The following is a 16,223-nucleotide window of genomic DNA, read 5'->3' on the forward strand; positions in this document are numbered from 1 at the left end:
AAGATTATTTATGTCCTCCTTAGTGAAGACAGAACCAAAGTAATTATTCAATTGGTCTGCCATGTCCTTGCTCCCCATAATCAATTCACCTGTTTCTGTCTGTAGGGGACCTACATTTGTCTTTACCAGTCTTTTCCTTTTTACATATCTATAAAAGCTTTTACAGTCAGTTTTTATGTTCCTTGCCAGTTTTCTCTCATAATCTTTTTTCCCCTTCCTAATTAAGCCCTTTGTCCTCCTCTGCTGAACTCTGAATTTCTCCCAGTCCTCAGGTGAGCCACTTTTTCTGGCTAATTTGTATGCTTCTTCTTTGGAATTGATACTATCCCTAATTTCTCTTTGTCAGCCACGGGTGCACTACCTTCCTTGATTTATTCTTTTGCCAAACTGGAATGAACAATTGTTGTAGTTCATCCATGCAATCTTTAAATGCTTGCCATTGCATATCCACCATCAACTCTTTAAGTGTCATTTGTCAGTCTATCTTAGCAAATTCACGTCTCATACCATCAAAGTTACCCCTCTTTAAGTTCAGAAACTTTGTTTCTGAATTAACTATGTCACTCTCCATCTTAATGAAGAATTCCACCATATTATGGTCACTCTTACCCAAGGGGCCTCTCACGACAAGATCGCTAATTAACCCTTCCTCATTGCTCAAAACCCAGTCCAGAATAGCCTGCTCTCTAGTTGGTTCCTCGACATGTTGGTTCAAAAAACTATCCCGCATACATTCCAAGAAATCCTCTTCCTCAGCACCTTTACCAATTTGGTTCACCCAATCTACATGTAGATTGAAGTCACCCATTATAACTGCTGTTCCTTTATTGCACACATTTCTAATTTCCTGTTTAATACCATCTCCAACCTCACTACTACTGTTAGGTGGCCTGTACACAACTCCCACCAGCGTTTTCTGCCCCTTAGTGTTATGCAGCTCTACCCATATCGATTCCACATCTTCCCGGTTTATGTCCTTCCTTTCTATTGCGTTAATCTCCTCTCTAACCAGCAACGCCACCCCACCTCCTTTTCTTTCATGTCTATCCCTCCTGAATATTGAATATCCCTGAACGTTGAGCTCCCATCCTTGGTCACCCTGGAGCCATGTCTCTGTGATCCCAACTATGTCATAATCATTAATAACAATCTGCACTTTCAATTCATCCACCTTGTTACGAATGCTCCTTGCATTGACACACAAAGCCTTCAGGCGCTCTTTTACAACTCTCTTAGCCCTTATACAATTATGTTGAAAAGTGGCCCTTTTTGATGCTTGCCCTGGATTTGTCAGCCTGCCACTTTTACTTTTCTCCTTATTACTTTTTGCTTCTACCCTCACTTTACACCCCTCTGTCTCTCTGCACTGGTTCCCATCCCCCTGTTGTGAACTAACCTCCTCACGCCTAGCCTCTTTAATTTGATTCCCACCCCCCAACCATTCTAGTTTAAAGTCACCTCAGTAGCCCTCGCTAATCTCCCTGCCAGGATATTGGTCCCCCTAGGAAGGAAGAGTACCAGGAGAATGTAATAGACAGGTGAGCAGAAGAGATAAGAGGCCAGAGTGAGGAATGGAAGAAGAGGGAAGAGGGAGGGGAAAAACTACCAGAAGGAGAAATCAATGTGCTTGCCATCAGGTTGGAGGCTACCTAGATGGAACATGAAGTATTGCTCCTCCACCCTGAGAGTGGCCTCATCATGGCCAGAGGTGTCATGGACTGACGTGTCAGAACGGGAATTGAGATAGGAATTAAAATGGTTGGCCAATGGGAAATTCCGCTTTGTCAAGGTGCTCAAAAAAGCAGTCCCCCAATTTACATCGGGTTTCACCAATGTAGAGCAGGCCGAATCACGAGCACCGAATTACAACAGACGACTCAACAGATACACAGGTGAAATGTTGCCTCACCTGGAAGGACTGTTTGGGGCCCTGACTGGAGGTGATGAAGGAGGTGAATGGGCAGGTGTACCATTTCTCTCATTTGCAGGGATAAGTGCCAGGAGGGCAATTAGCGGGGAAGGATGAATGGACAAGGGAAACCCTGCAGAAAGCGGAGAGTGGGTGTGTGGGCGGGGGGGAGTAAAGATGTGTTTGATGGTAAGATCCTGTTGACGATGGCAGAAGTTGCAGAAAATGATGTGTTGGATGCAGAGGTTCATAGGGTGGTAAGTGAGGTTAAGAGGAACACTTTCCAACATTGGTTGTGAGAACAATGTTTAATGTCTGTATGTTTGTATGCTCTTCCCATGGCCACATGGATCTCCTCTGGGTGCTCCAGTTTCCTCCCACGTTCCACAAATGTACAGTTAGGGTTTGTGAGTTGTGGGCACGCTATAGACAATAGGTGCAGGCGTAAGTCATTTGGCCCTTCGAGCCAGCACCACCATTCACTGTGATCATGGCTGATCACCCACAATCAGTGCCTCGTTCCTGCCTTCTCGCCATGTCCCTTGACTCCGCTATCTTTAAGAGCTCTATCTAACTCTTTCTTGAAAGCATCCAGAGAATTGACTTCCACTACCTTCTGAGGCAGAGCATTCCACAGATCCACAACTCTCTGGGTGAAAAAATTTTTCCTCAACTCCGTTCTAAATGGCCTACCCCTTATTCTTGAACTGTGGCCTCTAGTTCTGGACTCCCCCAACATCGGGAACATATTTCCTGCCTCTAGCGTGTCCAATCCCTTAATAATCTTATATGTTTCAATCAGATCCCCACTCATCCTTCTAAATTCCAGTATATACAAGCTCAGTCGCTCCAATCTTTCGACATATGACAGTCCCGCTATCCCGAGAATTAACCTCGTGACCCTGCGCTGCACTCCCTCAATAGCAAGAATGTCCTTCCTCAAATTTGGAGACCAAAACTGCACACAGTACTCCAGGTGTGGTCTCACCAGGGCCCTGTACAACTGCAGGAGAACCTCTTTGCTCCTATACTCAACTCCCCTTGTTATGAAGGCCAACATGCCATTAGCTTTCTTCACTGCCTGCTGTACCTGCGTGCTTACTTTCAGTGACTGATGAACAAGGACAACTAGATCTCGTTGTACTTACCCTTTTCCTAACTTGACACCATTCAGATAGTAATCTGCCTTCCTGTTCTTGCCACCAAAGTGGATAACCTCACATTTATCCACATTAAACTGCATCTGCCATTATGGCACTGGAAACATAACATTTGTGAGCTGCCCAGCACAAAGAATACTGATCTGATTTGTGCAACGATGCATTTCAGTGTAAGCTTTAATGTACAAGTGACAAATAAAGCCATTCTTTATCTTTTAATCTTTTTTATTATAACTTGGCTGTCAAGTTTCCTGCATTAAAACCACATTTCTAACATACTGTTAATGACATAATAAGCTGTGAGCTACACTTAGGTTTTAAAATACACAAAACAAATGCTAATCTGTCTATTTTTTTCCCTGCACGATAGGCTAGTCTGGAAGGTTAGATCGCATGGGACCCAGGGTGTGCTAGACAATTGGATACAAATTTGGCCCGGTGGAAGGTGTCAGGGGTGGCATGAGAAGGTTGTTTCTCACACTGGAGGCCAACTAACTGTGTTTGCTTTCCTCTTGCCCATCCTCTGGGTCACACCCCCCCCCTTGTCTTTCTTCCCGGACCTCCTGTCCCATGATCCTCTCGTATCCCCTTTTGCCTATCACCTGTCCAGCTCTCGGCTCTATCCCTCCCCCTCCTGTCTTCTCCTATCATTTTGGATCTTCCCCTCCCCCTCCAACTTTCAAATCCCTTACTCACTCTTCCTTCAGTTAGTCCTGACGAAGGGTCTCGGCCTGAAACGTCGACTGCACCTCTTCCTATAGATGCTGCTTGGCCTGCTGCGTTCACCAGCAACTTTGATGTGTGTTGCTTGTGTTTGCTTTCCTTCAAGTTTGGTGCATTTTTTTAAATGGAGCAATTTTATTATTGTAGGAGCATCAGCAGTACAGCTAAACTGATTGCTTAGCATCATTGTGATGTGCTGCATTGATCAGTCTTGGCTCCCCAGCTATTTGTCACATATTGATTTGGATGTAGGTGTCATGATTAGTAAGTTTGGAGTTAGCAGAAAAAAAAATGGTTGTATGGTAGACAATGAAGAAGATTACCTACATCAGGGTCGAGATCTGCTAGGAAAGTGGACAAAGAAATGGCAGGTGGAATTTAACTCACAGGTTGAAGTGATGCATTTTAGGAAGCTGAACCAGAGCAGGACACACAGTGAATGGTAAGGCCCCAGGGAGTGTTGTAGAACAGATAGGTAAAACAGGGAGGTGAAGAAAACATGGCACCCTTGCCTTCATCAATCAGGGCACCGAGTACAAGAGTGGAACATCATGTTACAGCTACACAAGTTGTTGGTGAGATGATATTTGAATTATTGTGTATAGTTATGAGTGGCATATTATAGAAGGGTGTGATTAAGCTAGGGAGGAGGGAGAAAAGATTCACAAGGATGTAGTCGGACTGGACAGCTTGAATTATAAGGAGAGACTGGATAGGCTAGGGCCAATTTCCCAAATTTGCAACTTAATAGAGGTTTACAAAATCATGAGGGGCATAGATAAGATGAATAGTGATAGTCTTTTTCCAAGAGTAGGGGATTTGAAACTGGAGGGCATAGGTTTAAGCTGATGGGGAAAGATTTAAAAGAAATCCAAGGGGAAAGTTTGTTTTCCACACAGATGATGATAGGTATACACAACAGGCTGCCAGAGGAAGTGGTAGAGGTGGAACACTTAAAATATTTAAACAATATTTGGATTGACTTATGGATAGGAAGGATTTAGAGGGATACAGAACCAACACAGGCAAATGGGATTAATTAGGTATGCACAATTGTTGGCATGAATAAATTGGGTTTGATTAGACTGGGAGATTATGGAACAAGCTAAAATGAGCATTTGTTGATCACATTCTACATGACTCCTCCTCTGGCAAATATTTTGTACAGTCAAAATACTTTATCAGCTATCCAGTGATCCAGAAAGGCAGTCAGCCCCAGGGCTATTGTAACTATTATGAAATCCTAGATACGGGCAGAATGCCTTGTATCAGAGATGAATCAAGGCAGAGTAACCCAGTGGCACCCCTCCTCTTTGCTGAATGCATCTGAAATGACCAGTGAGCTCCTGTCAAAATAATAAGAATTGAGTCTATTTTGAAAATCCCCAAGTGATTTCCTTTTGCGTTTTCTAGGTCCTAACATCTGGGGGACTGGGTGTCTTCCTGTATGGTTCAATGAACAAAGTTCAGGAATCTGGAATACAAATGCACTTTGCTTTTTCATTAATTAATTTATTACATCTGAATCTTTTTTTTTAAAAAAAGATATAAAGTTAGAACTTCGACAATGAATAATGAACGCAAGACATTATCTTCTGTACAATGAAAATGGCACATGGCATATGAATGTGCTGCTAGGGATTTCATTGTACTCTTTCTAATACATGATGCTTGTTAGAAATGCCAGCAGACAATTGATAGACAGAGAGACAAGCTTTAAATTTAATTAGGCTTCAAATCTTTGATTAAATTATGTCATAATAAATCCCACAGCCTGTTACACACCTGTAGCTGATGTTATCTTGGATTTTAGAAACACGCTACCATGCAACAGGTCCATCGCTTCCCCCTTAACTCTGTTTGCCATCTTATCGACAAGGACCAATTCATCAGCTAAACTCTGTAAAAGGAAAAATTGGAAAACACTGGCTTTAAAGTGATGGAGGTGATTCTAAGTGATCCAGCATTCAGAGCTTCCTTTAATCAGAAATATCCAAACGTTAGCTCAAAGACGATGGGTATCGTCCATCTACAGCACTTAAAGGCCATCATCACACACTATCATTTATCAGCTTCTATATTTAAGATGCCCTATGAGTAGAGCAGTTGTTCTATATATAACTGTGCACGTACAGAGACTGGAAGTTGCTTTTATAGTTTTAGATTATAATGTCAGAGAGAATTTTAATATCATTTTAATCAGATGTTCTGAGGCATTAAGTTGCATGAATAAAATTTGCTCACATGCTCCCTATATACCAATCTACCTTGCTGAGAAACTTCCTCAACAGACTGACAATCAGACAACTCCTCACAACTAACACCACTAAACAGGTTACTTACTGAGAAAAAGCCACTGTTGTCAGAGAAAAGCTTTACGTGTTAACAGTGTGTTATATTTTTGGACAAGCAAAGGAGAGGGCATACAAGGAAGCAAAAATTAGTGGGAAGACAGATGATTGGGAAGTTTTTAAAACCTTACAAAAGGAAATCAAGAAGGTCATTAAGAGAGAAAAGATAAACTATGAAAGGAAACTAGCAAATAATATCAAAGAGGATACTAAAAGCTTTTTCAAGTATATAAAGAGTAAAAGGCAGGTGAGAGTAGATACAGGACCGATAGAAAATGATACTGGAGAAATTGTAATGGGAGATGGGGAGATGAGGAGATGGCAGAGGAACTGAACAAGTATTTTGCATCAGTCTTCACTGAGGAAGTCAGCAGGATACCAGACACTCAAGGGTGGCAGGGAAGAGAAGTGTGCGCAGTTACAATTACGACAGAGAAAGTACTCAGGAAGCTGAATAGGCTAAAGGTAGATAAATCTCCTGGACCAGATGGAATGCACCCTCGTGTTCTGAAGGAAGTAGCTGTGGAGATTACGGAGGCATTAGCGATGATCTTTCAAAAGTCGATGGATTCCGGCATGGTTCCAGAAGACTGGAAGATTGCAAATGTCACTCCGCTATTTAAGAAGGGGGCAAGGAAGCAAAAAGGAAATTATAGACCTGTTAGCTTGACGTTGGTGGTTGGGAAGTTGTTGGAGTCGATTGTCAAGGATGAGGTTACAGAGTACCTGGAGGCATGACAAGATAGGCAAGAACTCAGCATGGATTCCTTAAAGGAAAATCCTGCCTGACAAACCTATTACAATTTTTTGAGGAAATTACCAGTAGGCTAGACAAGGGAGATGCAGTGGATGTTGTATATTTGGATTTTCAGAAGGCCTTTGACAAGGTGCCACACATGAGGCTACTTAACAAGATAAGACCCCATGGAATTACAGGAAAGTTACATACGTGGATAGAGCGTTGGCTGATTGGCAGGAAACAGAGAATGGGAATAAAGGGATCCTATTCTGGTTGGCTGCCGGTTACCAGTGGTGTTCCACAGGGATCAGTGTTGGGGCCGCTTCTTTTTACATTGTACATCAACGATTTGGATTATGGAATAGATGGCTTTGTGGCTAAGTTTGCTGACGATACGAAGATAGGTGGAGGGGCCGGTAGTGCTGAGGAAACGGAGAGTCTGCAGAGAGACTTGGATAGATTGGAAGAATGGGCAGAGAAGTGGCAAATGAAGTACAATGTTGGAAAGTGTACGGTTATGCACTTTGGCAGAAAAAATAAACGGGCAGGCTATTATTTAAATAGGGAAAGAATTCAAAGTTCTGAGATGCAACGGGACTTGGGAGTCCTCGTACAGGATTTCCTTAAAGTTAATTTCCAGGTTGAGTCAGTAGTGAAGAAGGCGAATGCAATGTTGGCATTCATTTCTAGAGGAATAGAGTATAGGAGCAGGGATGTGATGTTGAGGCTCTATAAGGCGCTGGTGAGACCTCACTTGGAGTACTGTGGGCAGTTTTGGTCTCCTTATTTAAGAAAGGATGTGCTGACGTTGGAGAGGGTACAGAGAAGATTCACTAGAATGATTCCGGGAATGAGAGGGTTAACATATGAGGAACGTTTGTCTGCTCTTGGACTGTATTCCTTGGAGTTTAGAAGAATGAGGGGAGACCTCACAGAAACATTTTGAATGTTAAAAGGCATGGACAGAGTGGATGTGGCAAAGTTGTTTCCCATGATGGGGGAGTCTAGTACGAGAGGGCATGACTTCAGGATTGAAGGGCGCCCTTTCAGAACAGAAATGCAAAAGAATTTTTTTAGTCAGAGGGTGGTGAATCTATGGAATTTGTTGCCACGGGCAGCAGTGGAGGCCAAGTCATTGGGTCTATTTAAGGCAGAGATTGATAGGTATCTGAGTAGCCAGGGCATCAAAGGTTATGGTGAGAAGGTGGGGCAGTGGGACTAAATAGGATAAAATCGATCAGCTCATGATAAAATGGTGGAGCAGACTCGATGGGCCGAATGGCCTACTTCCGCTCCTTTGACTTATGGTCTAATTCTGCAAACTTACTTAATCGGTAACACTGTACTCTAGAAAGTCAGTCAGTCCCAAAGCCATAGTGACAATTGGGATATCTAAGAAGCAGTATGCCTTGTATCAGAATGGTATCCCTCACCTGTATTAACTACATCAGATATTCCTATATACATCATGTCAGAGGCTTGAGTCTATTTTGAAGACTGAAGTGATTTTACTTTGAGTTTATCTAGGATCAGGTGTTCCCTGATTAGTCTCAATATACAAGATTCAGAAAGTTTCAATATGAATGCACTTTGCTTGTTGATTAATTTCTTTATCAAATCTGGGCCATGCCATCTTTTCACAACAACTATTGGATTGCTACTAATTACTACTTTCATAAGACTGACAGATACAGGAGCAGAATTAGGCCATTTGGCCCATCGAGTCTGCTCTGCCATTTCATTAGGACTGACCCATTTCCCTCTCAGCGCCAATCTCTTGCCTTCTCCCAGTATCCCTTCAGTCCCTGACTAATCAAGAATCTATCAACCTCTGCCTTATATATACCCAATGACTTGACCTCCACAGCCACCTGTAGCAAAGAATTCCACAGATTCACCACTCTCAGGCTTCCCTTCAACTAGTCAGTTCTTGAAGGAACCCGGCAAAATCCTAATCACTTTACGTTAGCAACATGATGACCACTTTACACTAAAATGATCTTTATTTGTTCTAATTGTGTTTTCTTGTAAGAATTGAGTACAACACATATTCACGTTTTTCTTATCAATGCTACTTGTATGATGTTGTGTCTGTGATGCAGCTGCAAGTAAGGTTTTCATTGCACCTCTGCATACATGTACTTGTGCGTATGACAATAAACTCAACTTTGTCTTTACATCTGGATCTTTAATATAAAGGAAAGAAAAATAGAATTTCAACAATGACTAATGAAAGTGAGACATTACCTTCTCCAGAATGCAAATGGCACATGACATACCAACTCTCCCAGTGCCCACTATTGAGATCTTTGAAGAAGGTTTGACAGACGTTAATGGGGCCACCTGTTTCATTAGATTTTCTTGCAGACTCATTGCCTTTATTTGTGCTGTCAATCTGGAATGGTAAGAAATCTAAAGAAGGGAAAGAAAGACTTTGGTTTCTGTAGTACAAAAGGTGAGCAATATTAATTTTAAAAAATACTACAATTGGGGACATACTCTAGATCAAACTTCAAAGTAAGTTCATCAAAGTACATACTGTATATGTCGACATATACTACCTTGAGATTCGTTTTCTTGCAGCAATTACAGGAAAATAAATACAATAGAGTTTATGAAAATCTGAAAATAACAATAATGCATGTACAAAAGACAAATCATGCAAATAATAATTTAAGTAAATAATTATACTAAGCTGTAGAGTCCTTGAAACTGAGTGCATAGATAGCAGTGGGTAGCTCAGTACTGAGATGGGTGAGGCTATCCACGCTGGTTCAGGAGCCTGATGGTTGTGGAGTGATAACTATTCCTGAAACTGGTGGGTTTTTTTTACTGAACATGGGCCTGGAGGAAACTTTAAAACTTCTGCTTTATTTCTGTTTACATGTTAGGTCGTGTATTTTAACTCACATCATGGAGATGTGCATATTAGGAAATTAATTTATCCCAGAGTGGGAGAGCACATATAGTGAAAGGACACTGAGTAAAGTCCATAGGCCAGGCTGGTTAAGAAATAACTGAAGGTAGTAGCGGGAATCAGAATAACGTTTAGTATCACTGGCATTTATCATGAAATGTGTTGTTTTGTGGCAGCAGTTCATTGCACAATGTGTTGGTGCGTGGCCAAGTGGTTAAGGCGGTCGCCTAGTGATCTGAAGGTCGCTAGTTCGAGCCTTGGCTGAGGCAGCGTGTTGTGCCCTTGAGCAAGGCACTTAACCACACATTGCTCTGCGACGACACCGGTGCCAAGCTGTATGGGTCCTAATGCCCTTTCCTTGGACAACATCAGTGGCGTGGAGAGGGGGGACTTGCAGCATGGGCAACTGCGGGTCTTCCATACAACCTTGCCCAGGCTTGCGCCCTGGAAACCTTCCAAAATCCATGGTATCACGGGACTAACGGATGCCTATATATATATTGCAATGCTATAAAAATCTATAAATTGTAATAAGAGATGTATATTAAAAATATAAATTAAGTAGTGCAAAAAGAAAGAAAAACAAATAGTGAGCCAGTCTACATGGGTTCATTGTCCATTCAAAATCTGATGGAGCGGGGGAGGAAGCAGTTCTAAACACTGAGTGCCTGTCTTTAGGCTCCGGTATTTCCTCCCTGATGATAGCAAAGAGAAGAAGGTATGTCCTTTGTGATGGGGTCCTTAATGATGGATGCTGCCTTTTTGAAGCATTGCCTTTTGAATACATGTCCTCAATGCTGGGGAGGCTAGTGCCCATAATGGAGCTTGCTGAATTGGCAATTTTCTGCAGCTTTTCCTGATCCCGTGCAATAGTTCCTCCATATCAGACAGTATGCAAAATACATAAATCTAAGTAAATTGTTTTGTAAATAAAAATTGTTTTGTTTTTATTTCACCATTGAAAAGTAATGAGTTCATAAGTATCCTTAACATCAATAATGGATAAAGCAAAGGTTAAAGTTCATTCCAGCTGCAATATAAAAAACCTGCACTCAAAGTTCTGGCTTCTTCCCTCTTCCTTTGGACTCGACCCAAAAGGTCGACTGTTTATTTCCTTCCATAGATAATGCACGACCTGCTGAGTTCTTCTAGCAGCTTGAGTGTATTACTGGAGAACTAGTACTGAATGATAAAAAAAAATGAAGGGCCATGTAGGAGGGAAAGGTTAGATCAGGGGTACCCAACCCCTTTTATGCCAAGGACTAATACCATCAAGCAAGGGGTCCATGGACCCCAGGTTAGATTGATCTTAGAGTAGGTTAAAAGGTTGGCACATCATCCTGAGCTCAATGACTTTTACTGTGCTGTGGTGATTTATGTTCTAATTGTGCCTTTGACAATGCTATTCCGTAGTTCAAATGCTGTCATCTTCCTGATGTGGAAGACTGATCAGGTACATCCTAGTAATAAAAAGTAAATCAAATCCAATCTGGCTGTCCAATCTCTCTACCTTCATTAGTAAACTGAGGGAAGCCACCATCAAAAGATCAATCACCCAGTCAACCATCCTTCCTCTGCCAGATGCAGTGTACACAGGCACAGCAGTAAGAAATAGGAGGTCAATGAGTTAGTCCTCATTGGGGGATCAGAGGTGGAGAAAGTCAGTAGCTTTAAATTCCTTGCCATTATCACATCAAAGGGGCATTATGAAGCCAGTACAGCAATGTCTCTAGTTTCTCAGAAGTGTGTGTAGATTCAGCAAGCCCACCTAAAACACTGACAAACATCTATAGATGCACTGCAGAGAGTACCCTAACTGGTTGTATCAGGACCTGGTGTGGAAACACAAATGCCCAGGAAAAAGTTACAAAAAGCAGTAGAGACATAGTCCTTCACAGGCAAAGTCCTCCCACCATTTATCACATTTACAAGAAGCACTGTCACAGAAAGTAGCATCCATCATCAAAGACCTCCACAATCCAGGTCCTGCCCTCTTCCCTCAACCACCTTTGGGCAGGAGGCACATAAGCTTTAAGAGCTACAACACCAGCTTCAGGAACAGTTACCATCAGGCATCCTTCAACCATCAGGCTCCTAAACCAGAGGGGATAACTTCAATCACCACAACTCTGAACTGATTCTATAACCTACAGTCTCACTTTCAAGGACTCTTTACAAATCATATTCTCAGTATTATTTTAAAAAAATTATTTGCACAATTTGTCTTCTTTTGCATATTGTCTGCCTTTATGTACAGTTTTTTTTTCAAAAATATAGTTTTTAATTTCCCGTAAAGAAAATGAATCTCAAGATCATAGACATGGATAAATGTGAACATACCCATTTTGGTTCTAAAAACAGAGCGATTATAGTGGAAGATTGGGTAAAAAGGAGATGCAGCGAAATCTGTGTAGAAGCAATTATTAAAGATTAAACTGAGCACTAAGAATAATTCAAGGCAATCGAGCAAAGTCAATGCCACTTTTTTCAAAAAGGAAATCATGTTTGACCAATTAATTAGTATGCAACATATGTATAAGATGAAGAGGGACATTGATCGGGTGGATAGCCAGAGGCTTTTCCCCAGGGCTGAAATGGGTAACACGAAGGGCGTAGTTTTAAGGTGCTTATATCAGCGGTAAGCTTTTCATACAGAGTGGCGGGTGTGTGGAATGCTCTGCCGGCGGCGGTGTTGGAAGCGGATACAATAGGGTCTTTTAAGAGCCTCTTAGGTAGGTACATGGAGCGTAGAAAAACAGAGGGCTACGTGCTCGGGAAATTATAGGCAGTTTCTAGAGTAGGTTACACGGTCGGCACAACATTTTGGGCTGAAGGGGCTGTAATGTGCTGTAGATTTCTGTTCTAACACAGTACACATGTTTAATAATAAATTTTATTTTTGACTTTGATTTTTGAGTTAACTACAGACTATTCCGATTGAATTTTCCAAAGCTACCATCTCCACTGACAAAGAAGACAAGTATGCGGACACCAGCATTTGTAGGTTCCGCTATTGTAAGTACGCCATCCTAACCTGAATATCGCAGGACCTCCAAGTCTAAATCCTCGAACTCAGATTTTACAGCACCACAAGGACTGTTGCAGTTCAAGAAGACAACTCACTACTCACCCCCTCGAGGGCAGTCAGGGGTGGGCAAGTAAATATACACTTTTCCGCGATTTCCAGAACCCCAAAGTAACAAAAAATGGAAACGCTGCCTTTAAATTTACGTGATATGATTTTATTCGTAGATGTTTTTCCACTATCCACTCTGTTTTAACGAAGTTCCAATTCAGTTACGTAAACCGTTCTGGAGATAAGAACCATGCTCTTTTCCGAGCTCCGAATTCTACCTTAATTTTCTCCTCTCCCAATTTGCTTCAACTCATTCAGTGTCATCTCTATTACACCTAACACGGCTGACCTGTTTTGATTAGTCGTCTCCTCCACTTTTCCGCAAAGTCTTTATTTCCTTCCCAACGGGGGCTCCTTCTTCGTTTCCCCTCTCAAAACTTTGCAACCAAAGTTCGCCCTTAGCTCGTCACCAGTCCCACATCAATGGTCTGCGATGAACTTTGAAACACGAAAATGGAGAGCAAGTCACCGAACCAGTTAACAGTAACCGCTGTTCACAAGGCAGCACTGGGAAGAGCGTCGCCTACCAGTACTCTAACCGCCTCGATTGTCGCGACTAACCTGTCACACCATACGTAACACTCGTGAGGAGGCAATACACGGCGAGGCGCCGTAAGGCAAGAAATGCTGGAAATATTGATCAGACCGGGCGGCTTCCATGCAAAACTGGAAAAATGTACAAAGTAAATTTATTATCAAAGTACATACCGTTTGTTCGCTATGTGCCGTGAGCGACCATGATTGTTCTTGGCAATTTTTTTTCCGGCAGAAGTGGTTTGCCTTTGCCTTCTTCTGGACAGTGTCTTTATGAGAGGGGTGATCCCAGCGATTATCAATATTCTTCAGAGATTGTCTGCCCGGCGTCACTGCTCATACGACCAGCCATCACCTGCTCCCATGGCTTCACGTGACCCTGATGGGAGAGGATTGGAGAACTAGGTGCTACTCCTTGTCCGAGGATGACTTGCAAGCTAGCAGAGGGGAGCTGCATCTTACATCTCCTTTGGTAGTGACATATCTCTACCCCGACACCAAGAAGTACGTTTGTACATATACGTCACCATATGCTAACCTGAGATTAATTTTCCTGCAGACATTCACAGTAAATACAAAGAAACATAATAGAATTAATGAAAAACTGCACACAAAGATTGACAACCAATATGCAAAAGACAACAAATAGTGCAAATACAAATTTTTTTTAAAAACAGAATAATTATAAATATTGAGAACATGATTTGTAGAGTCCTTGAAAGTGAGTCCATAGGTTGTGGAAGTTATGGGGCTGAGTGAAGTTATCCCCTCTGGTTCAAGAGCCTGGTGGTAATAACGGTTGCTGAACTGGTGGTGTGGGACCCAAGGCTACTGTTCCTCCTTCCTGATAGCAACAGCAAGAAGAGAGCATGGTCTGGATGGTGGGGGTCCTTGATGATGGATGTTGCTTTCCTGTGAAACAGTGCTCCTGTAGATGTGCTCAATAGAGGAGAGGACTTTATCTGTGATGGACTGGGCAGCACTCATCACATTTTGTAGGTTTTTACATTCAAGGGCATTGGTGTTTCCATACCAACCTACGATGCAACCAGTCAGTATACTCTCCACCACGCATCTATAGAAGTTTGTCAAAGTTTTAGATCACATGCCGAATCTTCGCAAATTTCTAAGAAAGCTGAGGTGCTTCCATCCCTTGTTAGTAATGGTACTTACGTGCTAGACCCGGTGAAATGATAACACCGAGGAATTTAAAGTTGCTGACCCTCTCCACTCTGATCCATTGATGAGGTTCATGGGCCTCTAGTTTCATCCTCCTGTAGTCAAAAACCAACTCCTTGGTTTTGTTGACATTAAATGAGAGGCTGTTGTTGTGGCACCATTCATCCAGATGTTTAAAGGTAGAGGGCAGAGCAGGGGAGAGGGTCAAAGGTTGAATGGTAGATATAATAATGGAACAAAGGAGAAATCAAATGACAAATGTTCAAAGTAAACTTATTATCAAAATACACCTACGTCACCATATTCTACCCAGAGGTTCATTTTCTTGCAGGCATTCACAGTTGAACAAAGAAATTGAATAGAATCAATGAAAAATTACAATGACAAACAACCAATGTGCAAAATAAGACAAACTGTGCAAATATTTAAAAAATCAAATAATAGTAACAATATTAAAATAAATAGGAAGATAAATAAACAAATAGACAAATAGATAGATAGATAAATAAATAAACAAACATACATACAGCATTGAGAACATGAGTGGTAGAGTCCTTCTAAGTGAGTCCATAGTTTGTGTTTAGCGATCAGTTCAGTGTTGCAGTGGGTGATATTATTCACGCTGGTGCAGGAAATGAGGTAAGGGAAATGAAGGAAGAACCACCACTTTTGTCATTTAATGTACTTTGCATGTCACCTCCACACAGAATTGCTCAACCCCTTTCCTGGTATCTTAAAAACTTCACATAAAGGGTCATCAAACTGAAACATTAACTCATACTTCTTTCCACAGATGCTACCTGATATGCTGAATATTTCCAGTGCATAGTGTTTTATTTCAGCTTTTCAGTACCTGCAGTCTTTTTGGTTGATTTTCACAAACTTTCCCCACCTGATTCTTGACTAGAAATGTAAACTCTTTTCTGGCCAGGTGCCCCTTGGCAGTGGTGGATCTGGAAGACATACTGTAAGTTTGGGTGTTGGACATGGCATGTTTGGGTAAGAATCACAAAAAGTTCAGCAGAGAGGTAGGGGTGGTTTGTAAACAGTACAAAGATTGATGTTGGGAAAAGATGTTAGGGTTAACTGAATAAGAAAGTTCAGATGCTTTATAATGAGAGGAGATTGCTGGTCAGTTGGGGGAGGTTGCCTTATTTCAGAGAGTCAATTGGTGAGTGAGGATCAGTATTTGGTACATAAGTGATAGTTGGAGGATAATAGATTGGTAGATTGCCCCAGAGCTGTGTGCTCAGTCCACTGCTGTTCACTCTACTGACCCACAACTGTGCTGCAACACACAGCTCGAACCACATCATCAAGTTCACCAATGACACGACCATGGTGGGTCTCATCAGCAAAAACAATCAGTCAGCATACAGAGAGGAGGCCTGTCTCTGAATGTCAATAAAACAAAAAAGATGGTTGTTGACTTCAGGAGGACACGGAGTGACCACTCTCCACTGAACATCAACGACTCCTCCGTAGAGATCATTAAGAGCACCGAATTTCTTGGTGTTCACCTGGTGGAGAATCTTACCTGGTCCCTCAACATCAGCTCCATAGCAAAGAAACCCC

General features: G+C 41.9%; 1 protein-coding gene across 1 annotated transcript in view; it reads right to left on the minus strand.

Annotated features, from left to right (window-relative positions):
* The window catches only part of LOC134353604 (L-lactate dehydrogenase B chain-like), a 46,882-nt gene extending 33,059 nt beyond the window's left edge, over positions 1 to 13,823 (minus strand). The window contains exons 1-4 of the mRNA XM_063061708.1: positions 13,644 to 13,823; positions 13,225 to 13,373; positions 9,130 to 9,294; positions 5,578 to 5,692 (exon numbers count right to left, since the gene is read on the minus strand). Of these exons, the coding sequence (XP_062917778.1) occupies positions 5,578 to 5,692; positions 9,130 to 9,255 (241 nt within the window). The 5' untranslated portion in view covers positions 9,256 to 9,294; positions 13,225 to 13,373; positions 13,644 to 13,823. The remainder of the gene's footprint in view (positions 1 to 5,577; positions 5,693 to 9,129; positions 9,295 to 13,224; positions 13,374 to 13,643) is intronic.
* Positions 13,824 to 16,223: the final 2,400 nt, after the last annotated feature.

The sequence above is a fragment of the Mobula hypostoma genome, chromosome 11 (assembly GCF_963921235.1).
Source record: "Mobula hypostoma chromosome 11, sMobHyp1.1, whole genome shotgun sequence".
Lineage (NCBI taxonomy): Eukaryota > Metazoa > Chordata > Chondrichthyes > Myliobatiformes > Myliobatidae > Mobula > Mobula hypostoma.